Source organism: Microcaecilia unicolor, chromosome 7 (assembly GCF_901765095.1).
Source record: "Microcaecilia unicolor chromosome 7, aMicUni1.1, whole genome shotgun sequence".
NCBI lineage: Eukaryota > Metazoa > Chordata > Amphibia > Gymnophiona > Siphonopidae > Microcaecilia > Microcaecilia unicolor.
In genome coordinates this window covers 12742982-12760580 of record NC_044037.1, presented here as the reverse complement: position 1 = coordinate 12760580, position 17599 = coordinate 12742982, and the positions used below count along the sequence as shown (strand labels likewise).

Here is a 17599-nt window from a genome sequence, read left to right as displayed (position 1 = left end):
TTGTTCATCGCTGCAGCACCATTGGGCCTCTAGCACCTCATCTCCTGGTCGCTGCTCCACTCGTTTAGGGTGCTGGTGGTCAGTACCGAAGCAGTTTTCAATGCAACTTGCACCATGTTGTTCCGGCTTGGCCAGTCCAGCCTCTTCACCTCTTTTCCAGCCTTCCACGATTCTATTTGTGGCCTGCTTCTTTCTCCTGGTCTGGATGGGTATTTCGCCAGCTCACCATCATGGATTGCCATGCAGACAGTTGTCCTAGCTACTCTGAGCCGTCTCAACATCTGGAGTCTAAAGAAGACCAGCCTATCTCTGACTGCCATCTTCAGATAGTCTCTCTTCCCTTTCCCTGTTTCTTCTAACTCTGTTCCTTCTCTCCTGTTTCATGTAATTGTATTTGTACAACATTGTAAGCCACTTTGAGTCTGCATCCCTGTGGAAAAAAGTGGGATATAAATGTGCAAAACAAATAAATAAATATTTTTTATGATCCAACTCATTTGAGTTCTTTCCTAGATTCAAAGGTTGCTATTACCCCTAATCAAGAACCAGCACCATTATCTACATCTACTCCATAATTATCGTTGATTTGGCACCTTATGTTTCTCTTCAAATTTCTTAGTCTAAATTAGTCAAAAATATATTTCATGGAATATTACCTCGTTCTCTCTCACTCTTGTGGACTTGAAATGGAAGAAAAGAAATTATATATATATATATATACACCGTATTTTTCGGACTATAAGACACACTTTCCCCCCCCCCAAATTTGGGAGGAAAATGGGGGGTGCGTCTTATAGTCCGAAGGTAGACTTCTCCCTACTCACGCGATCTTCCCTGGTGGTCTAGTGACGTCGGGGCAGGAAAGAGCCCCCTCTTTCCTGCCCAGTGCGCTGCTCTCCATCCTCCTGTATGCAGCCTGACGGTCTTGGCGAGATTCAAAATGGCCGCTGAGACTTCAATTCTCGGTGGCCATTTTGAATCTCGCCGAGACCGTCAGGCAGCAATGCATACAGGAGGATGGAGAGCAGCGCGCTGGGCAGGAAAGAGGGGACTCTTTCCTGGCCCGACGTCACTAGACCACCAGGGAAGATCGCGTGAGTAGGGAGAAGTGGTGACAGGGCCGGGGGAGGGCGGGATTCGGACAAGACGCACCGGAGCACCTAGGTTTTAGAGTTGGGAAAAAGGAAAATTTTTTTTTCCTATTTGCCTCCTCTAAAACCTAAGTGCGTCTTATGGTCCGGTGCGTCTTATAGTCCGAAAAATACGGTAATTGCTTTACTTTGTTTTACTTTGAAATTGTATTGCTTATTTCTTTCCATTTTTTCATTTTGAGTTTTCTTGACATATTGTTAATACTTATAAAAATAAAATTAAAAAAAAAAAAAAAAGAATAGAGGAAAACCAAGTGCTCCCCAAAACAGCGCACAGAGTTCTATTCAAAAACACACAGCACCAGCCACAATATCCCACTGTGTAACGTCAAAAATATGCTCCTTACAAAAAAACCCCAAAAACTGCGCACAGAAAAAAAATATAAATTCACTCATCTTCAGTCAACAAAACTGCATAGTAGATCCAAAGCCTTGGTTGTTTAAACTTCATCCTGTACACTGGCCCCAATTTCCCATTGTGGTGTTTAGCAAAAACTACATTTTTTGGACTATTGTTGTGAATGTTGGCTTCCACCTTTGGTGTGATTGTTCTTTGAAAGAATACACTAGGAAGGGGGTTTGGAAAGCAGTTTTTTTCTCTCTGTGGTTGTTGAGGTTGGTTATATCTGAGCATGTGGGGTCTCTTGGGTGCTGCTGCTTAAAGGAAAATCTACTTGTTCTGTAAAGTGTGGAGCTTCCGTCTATTAGGAGCTACTAGGAATAAATGTCCGTTTCTGAGCGCAATGAAACAGGCGCTAGCAAGGGGCCCCCTCCCTCCGAGCTACTTGCCTTGTTCGGTGTTAGCGTCGCTGTGTGTGGGTAGGGTTTTGGTTTTTTTTTGTTTGCTGCGCCTCCGTGGCCGTGCCTGTGGTGTTTCGGTTTCGGGCCTCGAGTGTTATAGCTCCGCCCTCGACGTCATGACGTTTTGACGCGAGGGCGGTGCAGACACTCCAGGGCACACCGGATATCTCGGGTGCCTCAACTTCCATGGAGGCTTCAGAACGTTGGGGTTGCCTTTTATATATATAGATGTGCTCTGACATGTCTCTGCCTCTTCTGAGCTGTATGCTAAATAGCATCTGGTGATTGTGAATTTGGCCACATAATTTGACGCATTCTCCACTTTGTGGCTCTTTAGTTCATTTTTAGGCCTCGTTCCTTGGGCAGCTAAGTGAAACTACTTTTTCTCCCTCCTTTTTTGATGCGTATTAATTTTGGCTTTTGTGCTCACCACAACAATAAACGGTGTGACACAGCACTGGGAAGTAGCTGCGGGCACAGGCAGGTATGATTCTAGCTCTTTTAGAATTTGTTTAGTAGGTTTTCCTTAATGGAAAGCCCCCCTGTGATTAGTTAATGGTAGCTAAGGAGTGGGGTGTAGGAAGCTGTTTTTTTCTGTCTCCCTATTCTGTATTGTGGTGGCTGAGGTTGGATCCCTCTTCTTCTGGCTGTTTACATCTGGTTTTGTGGGATCTCTCGGGTGGCTCTTTCATCCATTCTTAGGCCTCGTTCCTTGGTCAGCTTTGTGCAACTACTTGTTTTCCCTCCTTTTTAGATGCGTATTACCTCTCGTCTTGACTACTGCAACCTACTCCTCACTGGCCTCCCACTTTGCCATCTATCCCCCCTTCAGTCCGTTCAAAACTCTGCTGCACGTCTTATCTTCCGCCTGAACCGGTACACTCATACCACCCCTCTCCTCAAGTCACTTCATTGGCTTCCGATCAGGTACCGCATTCAATTCAAGCTTCTGCTACTAACCTACAAATGTACTCGATCTACAGCCCCTCCTTACCTCTCTACCCTCATCTCCCCTTACATTCCTACCGTAATCTCCGTTCTCAAGATAAATCCCTCCTTTCGGTACCCTTCTCCACCACCGCCAACTCCAGGCTCCGCCCTTTCTGCATCGCCTCACCCCATGCCTGGAACAAACTCCCTGAGCCCATACGCCAAGCCCCCTCCCTATCCATCTTCAAATCCTTGCTCAAAGCCCACCTCTTCAATGTCGCCTTCGGCACCTAACCACCACACCTCTACTCAAGAAATCTGGACTGCCCCTACTTGACATTTCGCCCATTAGATTGTAAGCTCCTTGGAGCAGGGACTGTCCTTTTTGTTAATCTGTACAGCGCTGCGTAACCCTAGTAGTGCTCTAGAAATGTTAAGTAGTAGTAGTAGTAGTATGAATTTTGCTTTTGTGCTCACCACAACATTAAACGGAGTGACACAGCACTGCGTAGTAGCTGTGTGGCCATAGGCAGGTATGATTCTAGCTCTTTTAGAATTTGTCTAGTAGGTTTTCTTTAAAGGAAAACACCCTGTGCTTGGTTAATGGTTGGAGTGGCCTAGTGGTTAGAGCACTGGTCTTGCAATCCAGGGGTGGCTGGTTCAAATCCCACTGCTGCTCCTTGTGATCTTGGGCAAGTCACTTAATCCTCTATTGCCCCAAGTACAAATAAGTATCTGTGTATCCTATGTAAACCACTTTGAATGTAGCTGCAAAAACCACAGAAAGACAGTATGTCGTCCCATTTCCCTTTCCCTATTTGAGATTATACATGGAATGTTGCTAGTGGAGGAGTAGCCTAGTGGTTAGTGCAGCTGACCTTGATCCTAGGGAACTGGGTTCAATTCCCACTGCTGCTCCTTGTGACTCTGGGTGAGCCACTTAACCCTCCATTGCCCCAGGTACAAATAAGTACCTGTGTATCCTATGTAAACCACTTTGAATGTAGCTGCAAAAACCCCAGAAAGGCGGTATATCAAGTCCCCTTTCCCTTTCTAAATACTTATAACTTATACATAGAATTCATCTTTTTACAGGTATAAATGGAGTCTAGCCCTTCTAAAATTGCCACCTAAATTTGCAGATGACACAACGTTATTGAAAGTTGTTAAATCACAAACAGACTGTGAGGAGTTGCATGGGGCGCTGGTGAGACTGGGGGACCAGGCATCTAAATGGCAGCCCCTTTTGCACCACTGCTACACACTTAGCTGAGGGAAAGGGGACTTGATAGAACACCTTTCTGAGGTTTTTGCAACTACATTCAAAGCGGTTTACATATATTCAGGTACTTATTTTGTACCAGGGGCAATGAAGGGTTAGGTGACTTGCCCAGAGTCACAAGGAGCTGTAGTGGGAATTGAACTCAGTTCCCCAGGATCAAAGTCCACTGCACTAACCACTAGACTACTCCTCCACTCAATGCATTGTCCTTGATGACTCCAAGATCCTGTTTTTGGGTTGTGACTCCTGTTTGGAGTCCAGCACTGTGTACCCATAGTTAGAATGATTTTTTTAAACATGCATTATCCTTATTTATTTTATGTATTATTAGGATTTGACTCATGTCTTTTTCAGTTGTAGCTCAAGGTGAGTTAGGGACATTGGGTATTTTCCAGTTTCTGGAGGGCTCATAATCTAAGTTTTGTACCTGAGTAACTTGCTCAAGATCTCAAGGAGTTTCATTAAATTTCATCTGCCATTTAGATGCCCAGTCCCCATTCTCACTAGGTCTTTTATTGGATCCCTTTGGAAATAATGTTTTATAAGATTACATAAGTACATAAGTGTTGCCATACTGGGACAGACCAAAGGTCCATCAAGCCCAGCATCCTGTTTCCAATAGTGGCCAATCCAGGTCACAAGTACCTAGCAAGAGCCCCCCCAAAAGCACAAAACATTTTATGCTGCCCATCCCAGAAACAACCAGTGGACTTTCCCCAAGTCCATCCCAGCAATGGTCCATGGACTTTCCCTTTAGGAAGCCATCCAAACCCTTTCCAAACTCTGCTAAGCTAACCACCTTCACCACATTCTCTGTGGCCTTTCAGGGAGTGCATTCCAGAGTGTGGGAGCTACTCCGGAGAAGGCTCATTGCTGGGTGTCACAACGTGATACTCCTTGGAAGGACCTTAGAGGCCTTGGAGGAGGTGTGTAGAGGAAGATCAGACATACTCTTAAATTTAGCCAGTAGCGTACCAAGGGGGGGGGGCGGTCCGCCCCGGATGCATGCCGCTGGGGGGGTGCCGCGCGCCTGTCGGCTCTTCGTTTTCATGCTCCCTTTGCCCCGGAACAGGTTACTTCCTGTTCCCCGAGGCAGAGGGAGCATGAAAACAAAGAGCCGGCAGGCGCGCGGCCCCCCCCCCCAGCGGCTTGTACCCGGGGGGGGGGTTCTTTCACTGGGGGATCGGGGGTTCTTTCACCGGGGGGGAGGGGCATCGTGCTGTTCCGGGGGGGGGGAGGGGGCGCTGCTCAGATCACACATGAACTGAACATGCGCGATGAGTGCCAATGTCAATGGCAGGAAGAGAGGCTGCTGACTTCTTCCCTGAACAGACAGCACTGGGACAGTTCCAGCTGCGAATCCCATTGGCTGGCATTGATTGGGCATCCCCGCCAGCAAAGGTAAGAAATTCAGGGGTCCTTTTACTAAGCCGCAGTAAAACGTGGCCTGCGGTAGTGTAGGTGCGGGTTTTGGCCGTACGCAGAATTATTTTTCAGCGCGCCTGTAAAAAAAATGGACATGTGGCAAAATCAAAATTGCCACGCGTCCATTTTGGATCTTTGACCTTACTGCCAGCCATAGACCTAGCGCTAAAGAATTTGGGCTACACGTGACAGAAAATAAAAAAATATTTTTCAGACGCACATGGCAGACACATGCCAAAAATGAAATTACTGCAGTAAGTCCATTTTGGTGCACTTAGGTGCCTACGCGGCTTAGTAAAAGGGGCCCTCAATGACGGTGGTCGGGGGAGGAAATGTATTGCTCCCCCAGTCCATCCCTAGACCTCCCCAGAAATCCAATACTACCTACACCCCCCGTTTTTGAGTATTTTTCAAAAGTACCTCTTGCCTCCTTTCGTATCCAAATATCTGCTATCCCTCTTCTCAGACCTTTTTTTTCAGTTCCCTTAAACTCTTGCAGCAGGAGCAGTTCTGCCTTAAGTTTCTGTCACTTCAAACTCTTGACTCATCATGCCCTACTCCCCCATCAGTACTTCACCTACATTTCTGTAACCAGTACATAAATTTGACATCATTCTATGCCACGCACATAGGGGTACATTCTATATATGGCGCCTGAAAATTCACGTGGGAAAAAAATACACCTAGGCATATTCTCTAAAGTGCGCTAAATTTTAAAGAATAAGCTTACATTTCCACGCGGTATATAGAATTACGCTGAGCACCTCTCTGCATGACCAAATTTGGTCATGGCCATTTACGCCACATTTTCCTTGGCACAAATCCAGATGCCTAAATTAGGCACTGAGTGGGTGTATTCTATAATAACGTGCATAGGGGTCTTTTTAGTAAGATGTGGCAAGGCGTACTTTTGACACATGCTGAGGCCTCCCTTTACCACAGAAATAGCCATGTGGCAAGTGTCACATGGCCATTTAGGGGGACAGCACTTACTGCCACCCATTGAGGTGGTTGGTGGTAAGGGTTCCTGCACTATCCCCATGGTAACCGGGCAGCGCACGGCACTGCCTGATTAATGCCGGGTGCGTGCTGGGGGTGGGAACTACCGCTGGATTGCTATGGTAGGTGGTAGTTCCGGTTTAGCGAGCGGTAAGCCCACATTGAGCTTGCTGATGCTTAGTAAAAGACCCCCATAGATTTTAGAAATGCCCACCCCCCACCCCCTTTTCAATTATTCAACTTACAATTTACAGGCACCACGTTACAGAATACGCTTAGTGAATTATGTGCATAAATCTTAATGCCAATTAATGCAGATAATTGCTTGTTAACATCCAATTGACAGATCTGATTAGCTAGTTAACCAATTCATTTACTTGCTTTGTTATAGAATACACTTCGATCTCCACATAAGGCATGATATATAGAATCAGTTGATAATGTATAATATTTACAACAATCAATAGTGAAGTAATATTTATATGGGGCAACTGGGAAATAGTGGTTTCTTTATTTCAGAAGGGGGTAGACTCAGGAGTAATCCAATAACTAATTCTTTGTGCACTAACCACTAGGCTACTCCTCCACTCATTCCACCAATAAGAGCCAACCTCATCAGTCATGTCACAATGGCTTGATTGCCCGATACTTGGCTCACTTCTGATATTGTGATGTCATAAGGGAAAGGGGGAAAGGGAAATGGGACTTGATATACCACCTTTCTGAGGTTTTTGCAACTACATTCAAAGCGGTTTACATATATTCAGGTACTTGTTTTGTACCAGGGGCAATGGAGGGTTAAGTGACTTGCCCAAAGTCACAAGGAGATGCAGTGGGAATCAAACTCAGTTCCACAGGATGAAAGTCCACTGCACTAACCACTAGGCTATTCCTCTACTAGCAACATTCCATGTAGAATCTCAAATAGGGAAAGGGAACTGGGACTTGATATACTGCCTTTCTGAGGTTTTTTTGCAACTACATTCAAAACAGTTTACATATATTAAGGTACTTATTTTGTACCAGGGGCAATAGAGGGTTAAGTGACTTGCCCAGAGTCACAAGTTGCTGCAATGGGAATTGAACTCAGTTCCCCAGGATCAAAGTTCACTGCACTAACCAGTAGGCTACTCCTCCACTCCACTGAAAAGGGTGGTAGATGCATGGAACAGCCTCCAGGCTGAGGCATTGGAGATGATGATGCTTGAAATCAACCCCCTCCCCCCCCCCCAAAAAAAAAAATCCCAACAAGAACAACAACAAAAACAAGCACAGAGGATTTCTGAGAGAAAGGAAGGAATTGTAGAGCTGAGCAGTTGGTGTGGATGAACAGACTGGTAGGCCACATGGTCTTTATCTGCCATCTGTTTCCTTTTCTATGATTTTGGTACATTTTGGTTCAATGATCTTATTCTTGATTTATATTTCATTAGAAGAGTAAGTTATCAAACTTCATGCATATGCATTCAAGGAGAGTGCAGTGGATAAGGGGCTATGAATAAGCTGCCAAAACTAATAGTAATTTTCATGCAGTACAGCCTAAACATTCTTGCATATTCAAACTTTTAGAGTCTTGCAAAAGAATCAGAAAACAAATGCAAGCATTCTCCAAAGATGCTAAATTTAGCAAGAATCAGTAAGCACAGTTGAAAAGTGTTTCATGATGACTGACTTACAGTGTTTTGGAAGGTGTGGTAAAACATGGCTGCCACTCCCAATGGATTGTGGGAAGAGGATTTCCAGATGTAGTGCACTGAAGAGTTTGCTCTCTTCCCACCAGGATTGGCTCGATTTTATCAAAATCAGTCTCCTTTTCATAAATTGTAGGTTTGGCTACCAAAGAAGTGAAGAAAATCAATTAGTGTTAAGAATATACAGATTTGATAGAATAGGTTCAAACTGATGTAGGGTGCATTTTCTTTAAAATTATGGAAGACACATCTTATAACGCCATCTGCATGATTAGAGGAGTATGCAACTAGATATGAAATATTTTCTAAAAAGTTATTTAAATGTGAATCAGAGATGCATTAATGAGAAGAAAGCTGCATTAACAACTGTCAACACATTCACTAAAGATGTAAGTAACTTTAGTCTCGAAACTAGTCATGTGATAAATAATATTACTAATTCCTTAGATCAATAAATCAGGAGACTTTAATTTCCAAACTATATAAAACTAAAACAAATATTAGTTTATAATACTTTGTGTTTACAGAACTTCAAATGTACCCCATGCTTTTGTATACCACATAATTGTTTGATTGTTATGAAAAGGAAAATTTGAAATAAAAATAAAGAGAAAAAAATATTTATAAGTCTCAATAATACAATCAAGTAAATTCACTTGTACAGAATGCTGAACCAAGAAAACAAAAGGTAAATACACTTTTTCACAAAAAGTTAATTATCAACAAAAGTGAACCGTACTAGGAGATCCAATATTTCAAGGAGGTTTAAACTAGGGGACCCTTTTACTACGCCGCGCTAAAAAGTAACCCACGCTACTTTTGGTGTGTGGATTTCCCACACCCTGAGGCTACTCTCCCCTTCCGTCCTCAATCCCCTTCCTCACATTTACCTGATTTTTTTCTTTTCCAAAAGGCTAAAAAGAAAGCACTTAGAGCTAAGATTCCATCTCAGAATTAACAGGATAATGTAGCAGTTCTCATCATTTTGTTTGGATTAAGTAATTAAGTCAACAAGCAGTTTTAATTACTCATTGAGCCTTAAAGTTCCATTTTACAAATGATACACCAAGACCTCATTTCTGTCTTGAAATTTGTATACAATTTCTTTTGTTGATGCAATAACAGATACCACAATCTCCAATATACCTAGGGCCCTGTTTACTAAGCTGTGCAGTAGGCGGGCTGGAGTTTTTAGTGCACGTTAAAAATTAGTGCACGCTAATGTTAGAATGCGCTAAAAATGTTAGCACGCCTTAGTAAACAGGGCCCCTGGTTTGTTTGCAGCCAGTTCAACGGCAAGCATTAAATCACATGATTGATCCAAAGAGATACGTAGATTTCTACTGGTCATATTAGTCCTGAGAAAAACTGGAACCTGTAGATTAGGGTTGATTACTCAGCTTTCAAACCTTGTGCTCAATATGAGTTACAAAGGTAATTTTCCTGTCTTAGAAGGCTTACGATCTAATTTATTAATATGCGATAATGTGTTAAAGGGTGTTACGAATCTTAGCTTCGAAGGAAAGTTTAGGTTTGATCTCCTCAAATACTGATTGATTTGTTCTTTGGAAAATCTATGGTAGACACATCATCATAATTCAAAGTCATTGATTTTCTTCCTGTCTTGCTTTCTCACTTTGCAACTTTCACAACCATATAACATTATTGAGAAGACCATGGCTTGGAGAAGTCAAATCCTTGCATGCAGAGAGACATCTCTGCACTTGAAGATCTTGTCTAGGTTCTTCATAGTTCTGCTAAGAACGATAGATCATTAGATTTCTTGATTGCTTATTGTTTCATTATTGGTTATTGATCCACACAGGTTGAAGTTGTGTACTATTGCTATCACTTGTCCGTCCATCAAGCATAAATTATTGATTTTACCAGTTGTCAGGATGTATGCAGTACAGGGGGCTTTTTAATAGAGACCTTTATAAATTAAGCTTAAAATAGGTGCCTTTTTGAAATTCTTCCTTAGGCATCCTGTTATAAAATCATCCTCATGTAGACAAGTCCTATTCGTAATGGGGTTTGTGTTAAATTGCATTAAGGCATGTTAATAAATCCAGCCTAAGTTTATAGATGACGCAATAGAAGGTGATGTAAAATGCTCAAGTTCCAATGAGTACTGGTGGGAAATGCTGAATGTCAACCCTGGTTCCCTAGTTCTCAACCCTGCTACTTTAACTTGCTTTTTAAAGAACCAAGAAAAATATAGAGGGGCATTTTCGATATGCCCGACTTTGGACTTGTTGCACAAAACGTCCAAAATCCAAATAGGAAAGAATGTCATTTTCAAAAAAAGGAAAACGTCCATTAAAAAAAACAAAAAAACATTTCAAAAATCTGGACGCACTGCAGAAGAACAGCATCGAAAAACATCTAAAAAAATAGGTTTCAAAAATACCGATTTGGACATTTTTGAGAGAAAAAACAACCAAATGCTTCTTTATGCCACTTTTTAGACATTTTTCACTTTCAAAAATGAGCCCCGTGGTCTAGTGGAGATCTGTTTTTCTGGTGGCCCTTTTTGTGGTATCAGAACTACAAAGACTACACAGTACAGCAAATGACAAAACCAAAAGAAAAACTATAAGAATCTGTTATTTTAGTTTACACATATCTATAAATGTTGAATTCCTTTGCTTTTGCAAGATATGGCTGATGACGTTTAATGTGAGCAAGTGCAAAGTGATAATCTTCCATAAGGCAACTTTCCATATACCAATTTCCTATAGACCAATTCTCAATATCTTATATTTTGAATTGTATAGAGTGGACCTCAGCGGCACTCATTGTGCGGCGACGATTCATTTATTAAGAGAACGAAAATACTCTTAACTCTCTTAATATGTTATTCAAAGTCGTTAAATTGCGGGAGGATTGTGAAAAATTACAAGAGGACCTTACGAGACTGGGAGACTGGGCGTCTAAATGGCAGATGATGTTTAATGTGAGCAAGTGCAAAGTGATGCATGAGGGAACGAGGAACCCAAATTACAGCTACGTCATGCAAGGTTCCACGTTAGGAGTCACAGACCAAGAAAGGGATCTAGGTGTCGTTCTTGATGATACGTTGAAACCTTCTGCTCAGTGTGCTGCTGCGGTTAAGAAAGCAAATAGAATGTTAGGTATTATTAGGAAAGGAATGAAAAACAAAAATGAGGATGTTATAATGCCTTTCTATCGCTCCATGGTGCGACCGCACCTCGAATATTGTGTTCAATTCTGGTCGCCGCATCTCAAAAGAGATATAGTGGGATTAGAAAAGGTGCAGAGAAGAGCGGCGAAAATGATAAAGGGGATGGGAAGACTTCCCTATGAGGAAAGGCTAAAGTGGCTAGGGCTCTTCAGCTTGGAGAAAAGGCGGCTGAGGGGAGATATGACAGAGGTCTATAAAATAATGAGTGGAGTTGAATGGGTAGATGTGAAGCATCTGTTTATGCTTTCCAAAAATACTAGGACTAGGGGGCATGCGATGAAGCTACAATGTAGTAAATTTAAAACGAATCAGAGCAAATTTTTCTTCACTCAACGTGTAATTAAACTCTGGAAATCGTTGCCAGAGAATGTGGTAAATGCGGTTAGCTTAGCGGAATTTAAAAAAGGTTTGGACGGCTTCCTAAAGGAAAGTCCATAGACCATTATTAAATGGACTTGGGGGAAATCCACAATTTCCGGGATAAGCAGTATAAAATGTTTTGTACTTTTTTGGGATCTTGCCAGGTTTTTGTGATGTGGATTGGCCACTGTTGGAAACAGGATGCTGAGCATGATGGACCTTTGGTCTTTCCCAGTATGACAATACTTATGTACTTCATATTAGTTATTTTTATTACACAGTTTAGTCCAGTGAAATACTCTCTCTTTTAACATAATTGAGAAAGAAAGAAAAATTAAATAGATGTAGCAGTCTCAGTGAAATCATAAGAAAAATAAGACGGTGCATCACAGATCTAGAGCTGGTAAAATCATCAGACTTTTAGTTGCGTGCCCTGAGAGACATTACTCATTAAGATAAACCCATGCATGAGCTCACATTCTGAATGTGAAGCTCCTGTGCAGATGTTCCATCAGATAGGATTCATTGCTGAACAGTACCAAGTTGTTACATGGGCTTCTGGGGAAATTCCCAATGATCACTTCCAGCCAATATGTGCTTGACTGGTATGAAGCTTCAGTTTCTTCTAAAGAAAGGTCAAAAATACATCAGAATGATGAGTGAAAAAGACAGAATGCTGGCTTATCCTGTGTGCTCTTCCAGTTCAATATCTTGTAATATAATCTAATCTTGTAATTATAGCCTAGACTTATACAAATAATTGAGCCACTGAGATATAGAAAAAAAAGGGGTAATATTATGCTTGTGTAGGTTACTGGCAGGATCCATGGGGAGGTACAGAGGACACACCTTTGTAAAGATATTGAGAGGATGGAAACAGTTCTTTATAACAGAGTTAATTTATCATCCTCACTTTAATATTCCCTTATCTCTTGTTTGTCCTGTTTGTCTGTCCTAATTAGATTGTAAGCTCTGTCAAGCAGGGACTGTCTCTTCATGTTCAAGTGTACAGCGCTGCGTACTTCTAGTAGCGCTATTGAAATGATAAGTAGTAATAGGAGTCTTTGGGATTCCAGAATATTGCTACTCTCTGGGATTCTGCACAGAATGTTGCTACTCTTTGGGATTCCGGAACCTTGTTACTCTTTGGGATTCCGGAATCTTGAAACTCTTTGTCCTTATCCCTTATTTGTCCTGTTTTTCTGTCCTAATTAGATTGTAAGCTCTGTCAAGCAGGGACTGTCTCTTCATGTTCAAGTGTACAGCGCTGCGTACGACTAGTAGCGCTCTAGAAATGATAAGTAGTAGTAGTATAACTCACAATGTACAAGGCAAAGCAGTGGTTCCCAAATTTCTCGACCCCCATTGAATTATTAAAATATCTACAGTTTGAGATATATTTGCATACACTGGATACCCAGTACGAAGGTAATTTTATAACAGGGTGCCTAGGTTAACAGGGAGGAAAGACATGTGAGGAACATTTTATAAAATACAAAGTTATAATTTTACAAAATGTACGTGTACTTTACACTGTAACATTAACAACTGCTCCTGAGCAGGCATAAATGTCAACGGCAACAATCTAGGCCCTATTTTCATAGCATTTCCACTAGTAATTTTATAAAGACAGATAAGTTCCTCACATGTCTATATAAAACAGGCGCCTTTCTGCCCTGTTAACCTAGGCACCCTGTTATAAAATTACCCTTGTACTGGGTATCCAGTGTATGCAAATATATCTCAAACTGTAGATATTTTAATAACTCAATGGAGGTTGAGAAATTTATTTAGATTTTGCTCACACCTTTTTCAGTAGTAGCTCAAGGTGAGTTACATTCAAGTACTCTGGATATTTCTCTGTCCCAGGGGGGCTCACAATCTAAGTTTGTACCTGAGGCAATGGAGGGTTAAGTGACTTGCCCAAGATCACAAGGAGCAGCAGTGGGATTTTAACCAGCCACCTCTGGATCTAGACCACTCCTCCACCCCAAAGAATCTTGTTACTCTTTGGGGTTCTACATGGAATATTGCTACACTTTGAAATTCTGAATGGAATCTTGTTATTCTTTAGAATTCTAGAATCTTTATTTATTTATTTAGATTTGCTCACACCTTTTTCAGTAGTAGCTCAAGGTGAGTTACATTCAGGTACTCTGGATATTTCTCTGTCCCAGGAGGACTCACAATCTAAGTTTGTACCTGAGGCAATGGAGGGTTAAGTGACTTTGCCCGAGATCACAAGGAGCCCTCCACCTCTGGATTGCAAGAGCAGTGCTCTAACCAGTAGGCCACTCCTTCACCCTAAAGAATCTTGTTACTCTTTGGGGTTCTACATGGAATGTTGCTACACTTTGAAATTCTGAATGGAATCTTGTTATTCTTTAGAATTCTAGAATCTTTATTTATTTATTTAGATTTTGCTCACGCCTTTTTCAGTAGTAGCTCAAGGTGAGTTACATTCAAGTACTCTGGATATTTCTCTGTCCCAGGAGGCCTCACAATCTAAGTTTGTACCTGAGGCAATGGAGGGTTAATGACTTGCCCAAGATCACAAGGAGCAGCAGTGGGATTTGAACCAGCCACCTCTGGATTGCAAAACTGGTGCTCTAACCACTAGGCCACTCCTCCACTCCACTAAAGAACTATTTCCATCCTCTCAATATCTTTACAAAGGTGTGTCCTCTGTACCTCCCCATGGATCCTGCCAGTAACCTACACAAGCATATTACCACCCCTTTTTTTTCTATATCTCAGTGGCTCAATTATTTGTATAAGTCTAGGTTATAATTGCACAGTACATGCTTTTAAGCATGACCTAATTTTATAAGAGGCTTTTCATGTTCATAAATCAGCATTTTACATGCAAAAAATATATAAAGTTACCTCCTAAATGCAAATTTATCTGTTGACTATTCTTTGTGGCTAATCTGAACACCTGCCTGACTGAAAGGCAATCGGGGCAGGTTTGGGAACAGTTGTTGTAGAAGAAAGAAAGGAAAGGGGACATTCGTGTTTGGTAGCGATGGACTGTCATTTGCAATGACATAGGAAATGTCGACATCATTAAAACTCAAAAATAAAAGGAAAAAACCCCCCACAAAAATTCATGTTTTTTTCATTCGCTGATAATAGTATGGAGCTTTTTGAAAGAGTACGCCCAATTTGAAAAAAGGAGGGACTCTTTCCAAAAGTGTGCCACTGCGCATGTGCAAACCACTGTGTATGCTCTAATAATGCACGCATGTACACGGTACTGGGAATGACTTTGCTCCTGCAACGAAACAATGGCCAAATTGAAGCCATCAAGATGAGCATTTGCAGAAATAATACAACACAAAAATGTTCTGGTTTCCCATTCCTAACGTTTGGCAGGCTTCCATCAGAGACATCGGAGTTGAGGAGTGGCCTAGTGGCTAGGGTGGTGGACTTTGGTCCTGAGGAACTGAGTTCGATTCCCAATTCAGGCACAGGCAGCTCCTTGTGACTCTGGGCAAGTCACTTAACCCTCCATTGCCCCATGTAAGCCGCATTGAGCCTGCCATGAGTGGGAAAGCGCAAGGTACAAATGTAACAAAAATAAAATAGATACTATTGGAGATTCTACATGGAATGTTGCTACTATTGGAGATTCTACATGGAATGTTGCTATTCCACTAGCAACATTCCATGTAGAAGGCTGCGCAGGCTTCTGTTTCTGTGAGTCTGACGTCTGCATGTACGTGCAGGATGTCAGACTCACAGAAACAGAAGCCTGCGCGGCCACATTGGTGATCTGCAAGGGCCGACTTCTACATGGAATGTTGCTAGTGGGACTCTGGGCAAGTCACTTAACCCTCCATTGCCCCATGTAAGCCGCATTGAGCCTGCCATGAGTGGGAAAGCGTGGGGTACAAATGTAACAAAAATAAAAAAAATTATAGATATGGCACCTAAAAAATCAGCGTTGTAAAAAACACTATTCTATATGTCACAATTAAAGTTACACTATCAAAAAAATCCCCAAGGGAGAGTCAAAATATAGAAAGTCAATCCCTAAATCCACTAGTGAACAAAAAAAAAATAAATTTAAAAGAGGGTGCATTTTGGAGGATATTGTTCAGGTGAGCTGCTGCTTTTAGCGGTGTGACTCACTGAAATTTTGCTCGGCTGTATGTCCAGCCTATACTAAATCCCCTTTTTATCCCTCAATATTAGAGTTGGTGGTGATGCTGTAGGAAGGAGCTACTGGGAAGACTTGAAAGGGAGCCAGTATTATACGATCATTAGTCGCTTTGGATAGTATGTTATACCGGAAAGGTGAAGTATAGGTCTAAAGCTGAACGTCAACTTTTTTAACTTTAGTTTTTCATTAACAACTTGTAACATGCTTGGTGACCCATTTGCAGTTCTTCAGTCCAAATCCACAATATTACAAACTTCTACTTAAAAAACCCAAGAGAAAGAAAGCTCCTAAAATATCTAACCTCCAAACAGTTACTCCTTTCTAGTCTTTTTGTGTTTGACCCATGTCTTTATCACTGAATGGGAGACAGAGATAAGTAATTGAAATTTGAAGTGAGGGAAACATGACAGAGCAGAAATCTAAACACTGTTTTGGTTTTTTTTTTCAGAACAAGGAAACTGTAGAGATCTTTGTACAGTGAGCACCTTTTATGTTGTCAGGACCTGAGGCCATTCCAGATGTTGTATTTTTTGGGATAATGGGAGTCCAAGATTACAGGCTTTTTTCCTGAGTAATAAATATTATGAAGCCAAACATATTTTTGATGCATGGAAGTTTTTTTGGATGATGGATCAGGATGCAGGATGGGCCCAGTGTTCAGCCGGTGGCAGCTGGTGTTTTCCTGACTATTGCCGATGTTAAACCTAGAAATTCAGTGCCAGGCTACATCTGGACACCGGCATTGAATTATTGGGTTTCCAGTGCCAGCTAATGCATAACCAGTTAAGTACGATATCCAGCACTTAGGGGTCCTTTTACAAAGGTGTGCCGAGAAATGGCCTGCGCTGTTGTAGACGCATATATTGGATGCGCACAGGTCCATTTTTCAGCGCACCTGCAAACCCCCCCCCCCTTCTTTTTGGGGGGCCCGAAAATGGACATGTGGCAAAATGAAAATTGGTGTGCATCCATTTTGAGCCTGAGACCTTACCGCCACCCATTCACGTAGCAGTAAGGTCTCACGCGTTAACTGGGTGGTAATCAGCAGCGCACGTACAATGCCGATTACTACCCGGTTAGCGCCGCACATGTACAAAATGAAATTACTGTCCGGGCCAGGCGGTAGTTCCAAATTGGCGCATGTTGGGCGCGCATTGGCGCCTACGCGGCTTATGAGAAGGGCCCCTTAACTGGCTAATGGCTACTGCATAAAGATAGGACTGACTTTTATGTAGTTAACCTGGCTGGTTAATGCTGAACATCGGCACTTGCTCCCAGAATGCCCCCAAAATAGCCAGTTTTCAGCTAACTGCTTAAGTGCCACTGAAAATTAGGGGTTAGCCCCAAACCCGTGATTCAACCAGCCAGAGCCGTTTCTGACTGGTTACATTGCTTTGAATATTGAACACCATTATTTTTCTGAGTAACAAGAGATCTTCGTGAGAACAGTGCTCTAATGTATAATAACCAACTCATCATCAGGGCACTTTCTTACCTTGATATCACACAGTGCAGTTGCTATCATTACTTAATAAGATTCTCCTGGAAACCACTTTATCTCTCTGGCCACTTCATGCCATTAACCTCCCA

At 42.0% G+C, this 17599-nt stretch overlaps 1 protein-coding gene and 2 non-coding genes across 5 annotated transcripts in view; 2 read left to right on the top strand and 1 right to left on the bottom strand.

Moving 5' to 3' along the window:
- The window catches only part of LOC115474923 (vascular endothelial growth factor receptor kdr-like), a 344006-nt gene that overhangs the window by 104834 nt on the left and 221573 nt on the right, over positions 1–17599 (bottom strand). For all 3 annotated transcript variants that reach the window (XM_030210630.1, XM_030210628.1, XM_030210631.1), the window contains exon 10: positions 8265–8421. In XM_030210630.1, the coding sequence (XP_030066490.1) occupies positions 8265–8421 (157 nt within the window). The remainder of the gene's footprint in view (positions 1–8264; positions 8422–17599) is intronic.
- Positions 2437–2494, top strand: LOC115475224. Its single transcript, XR_003942996.1, has one exon. It is a non-coding gene; the product is annotated as a U7 small nuclear RNA (small nuclear RNA).
- Positions 3416–3475, top strand: LOC115475225. The gene has a single exon (XR_003942997.1). It is a non-coding gene; the product is annotated as a U7 small nuclear RNA (small nuclear RNA).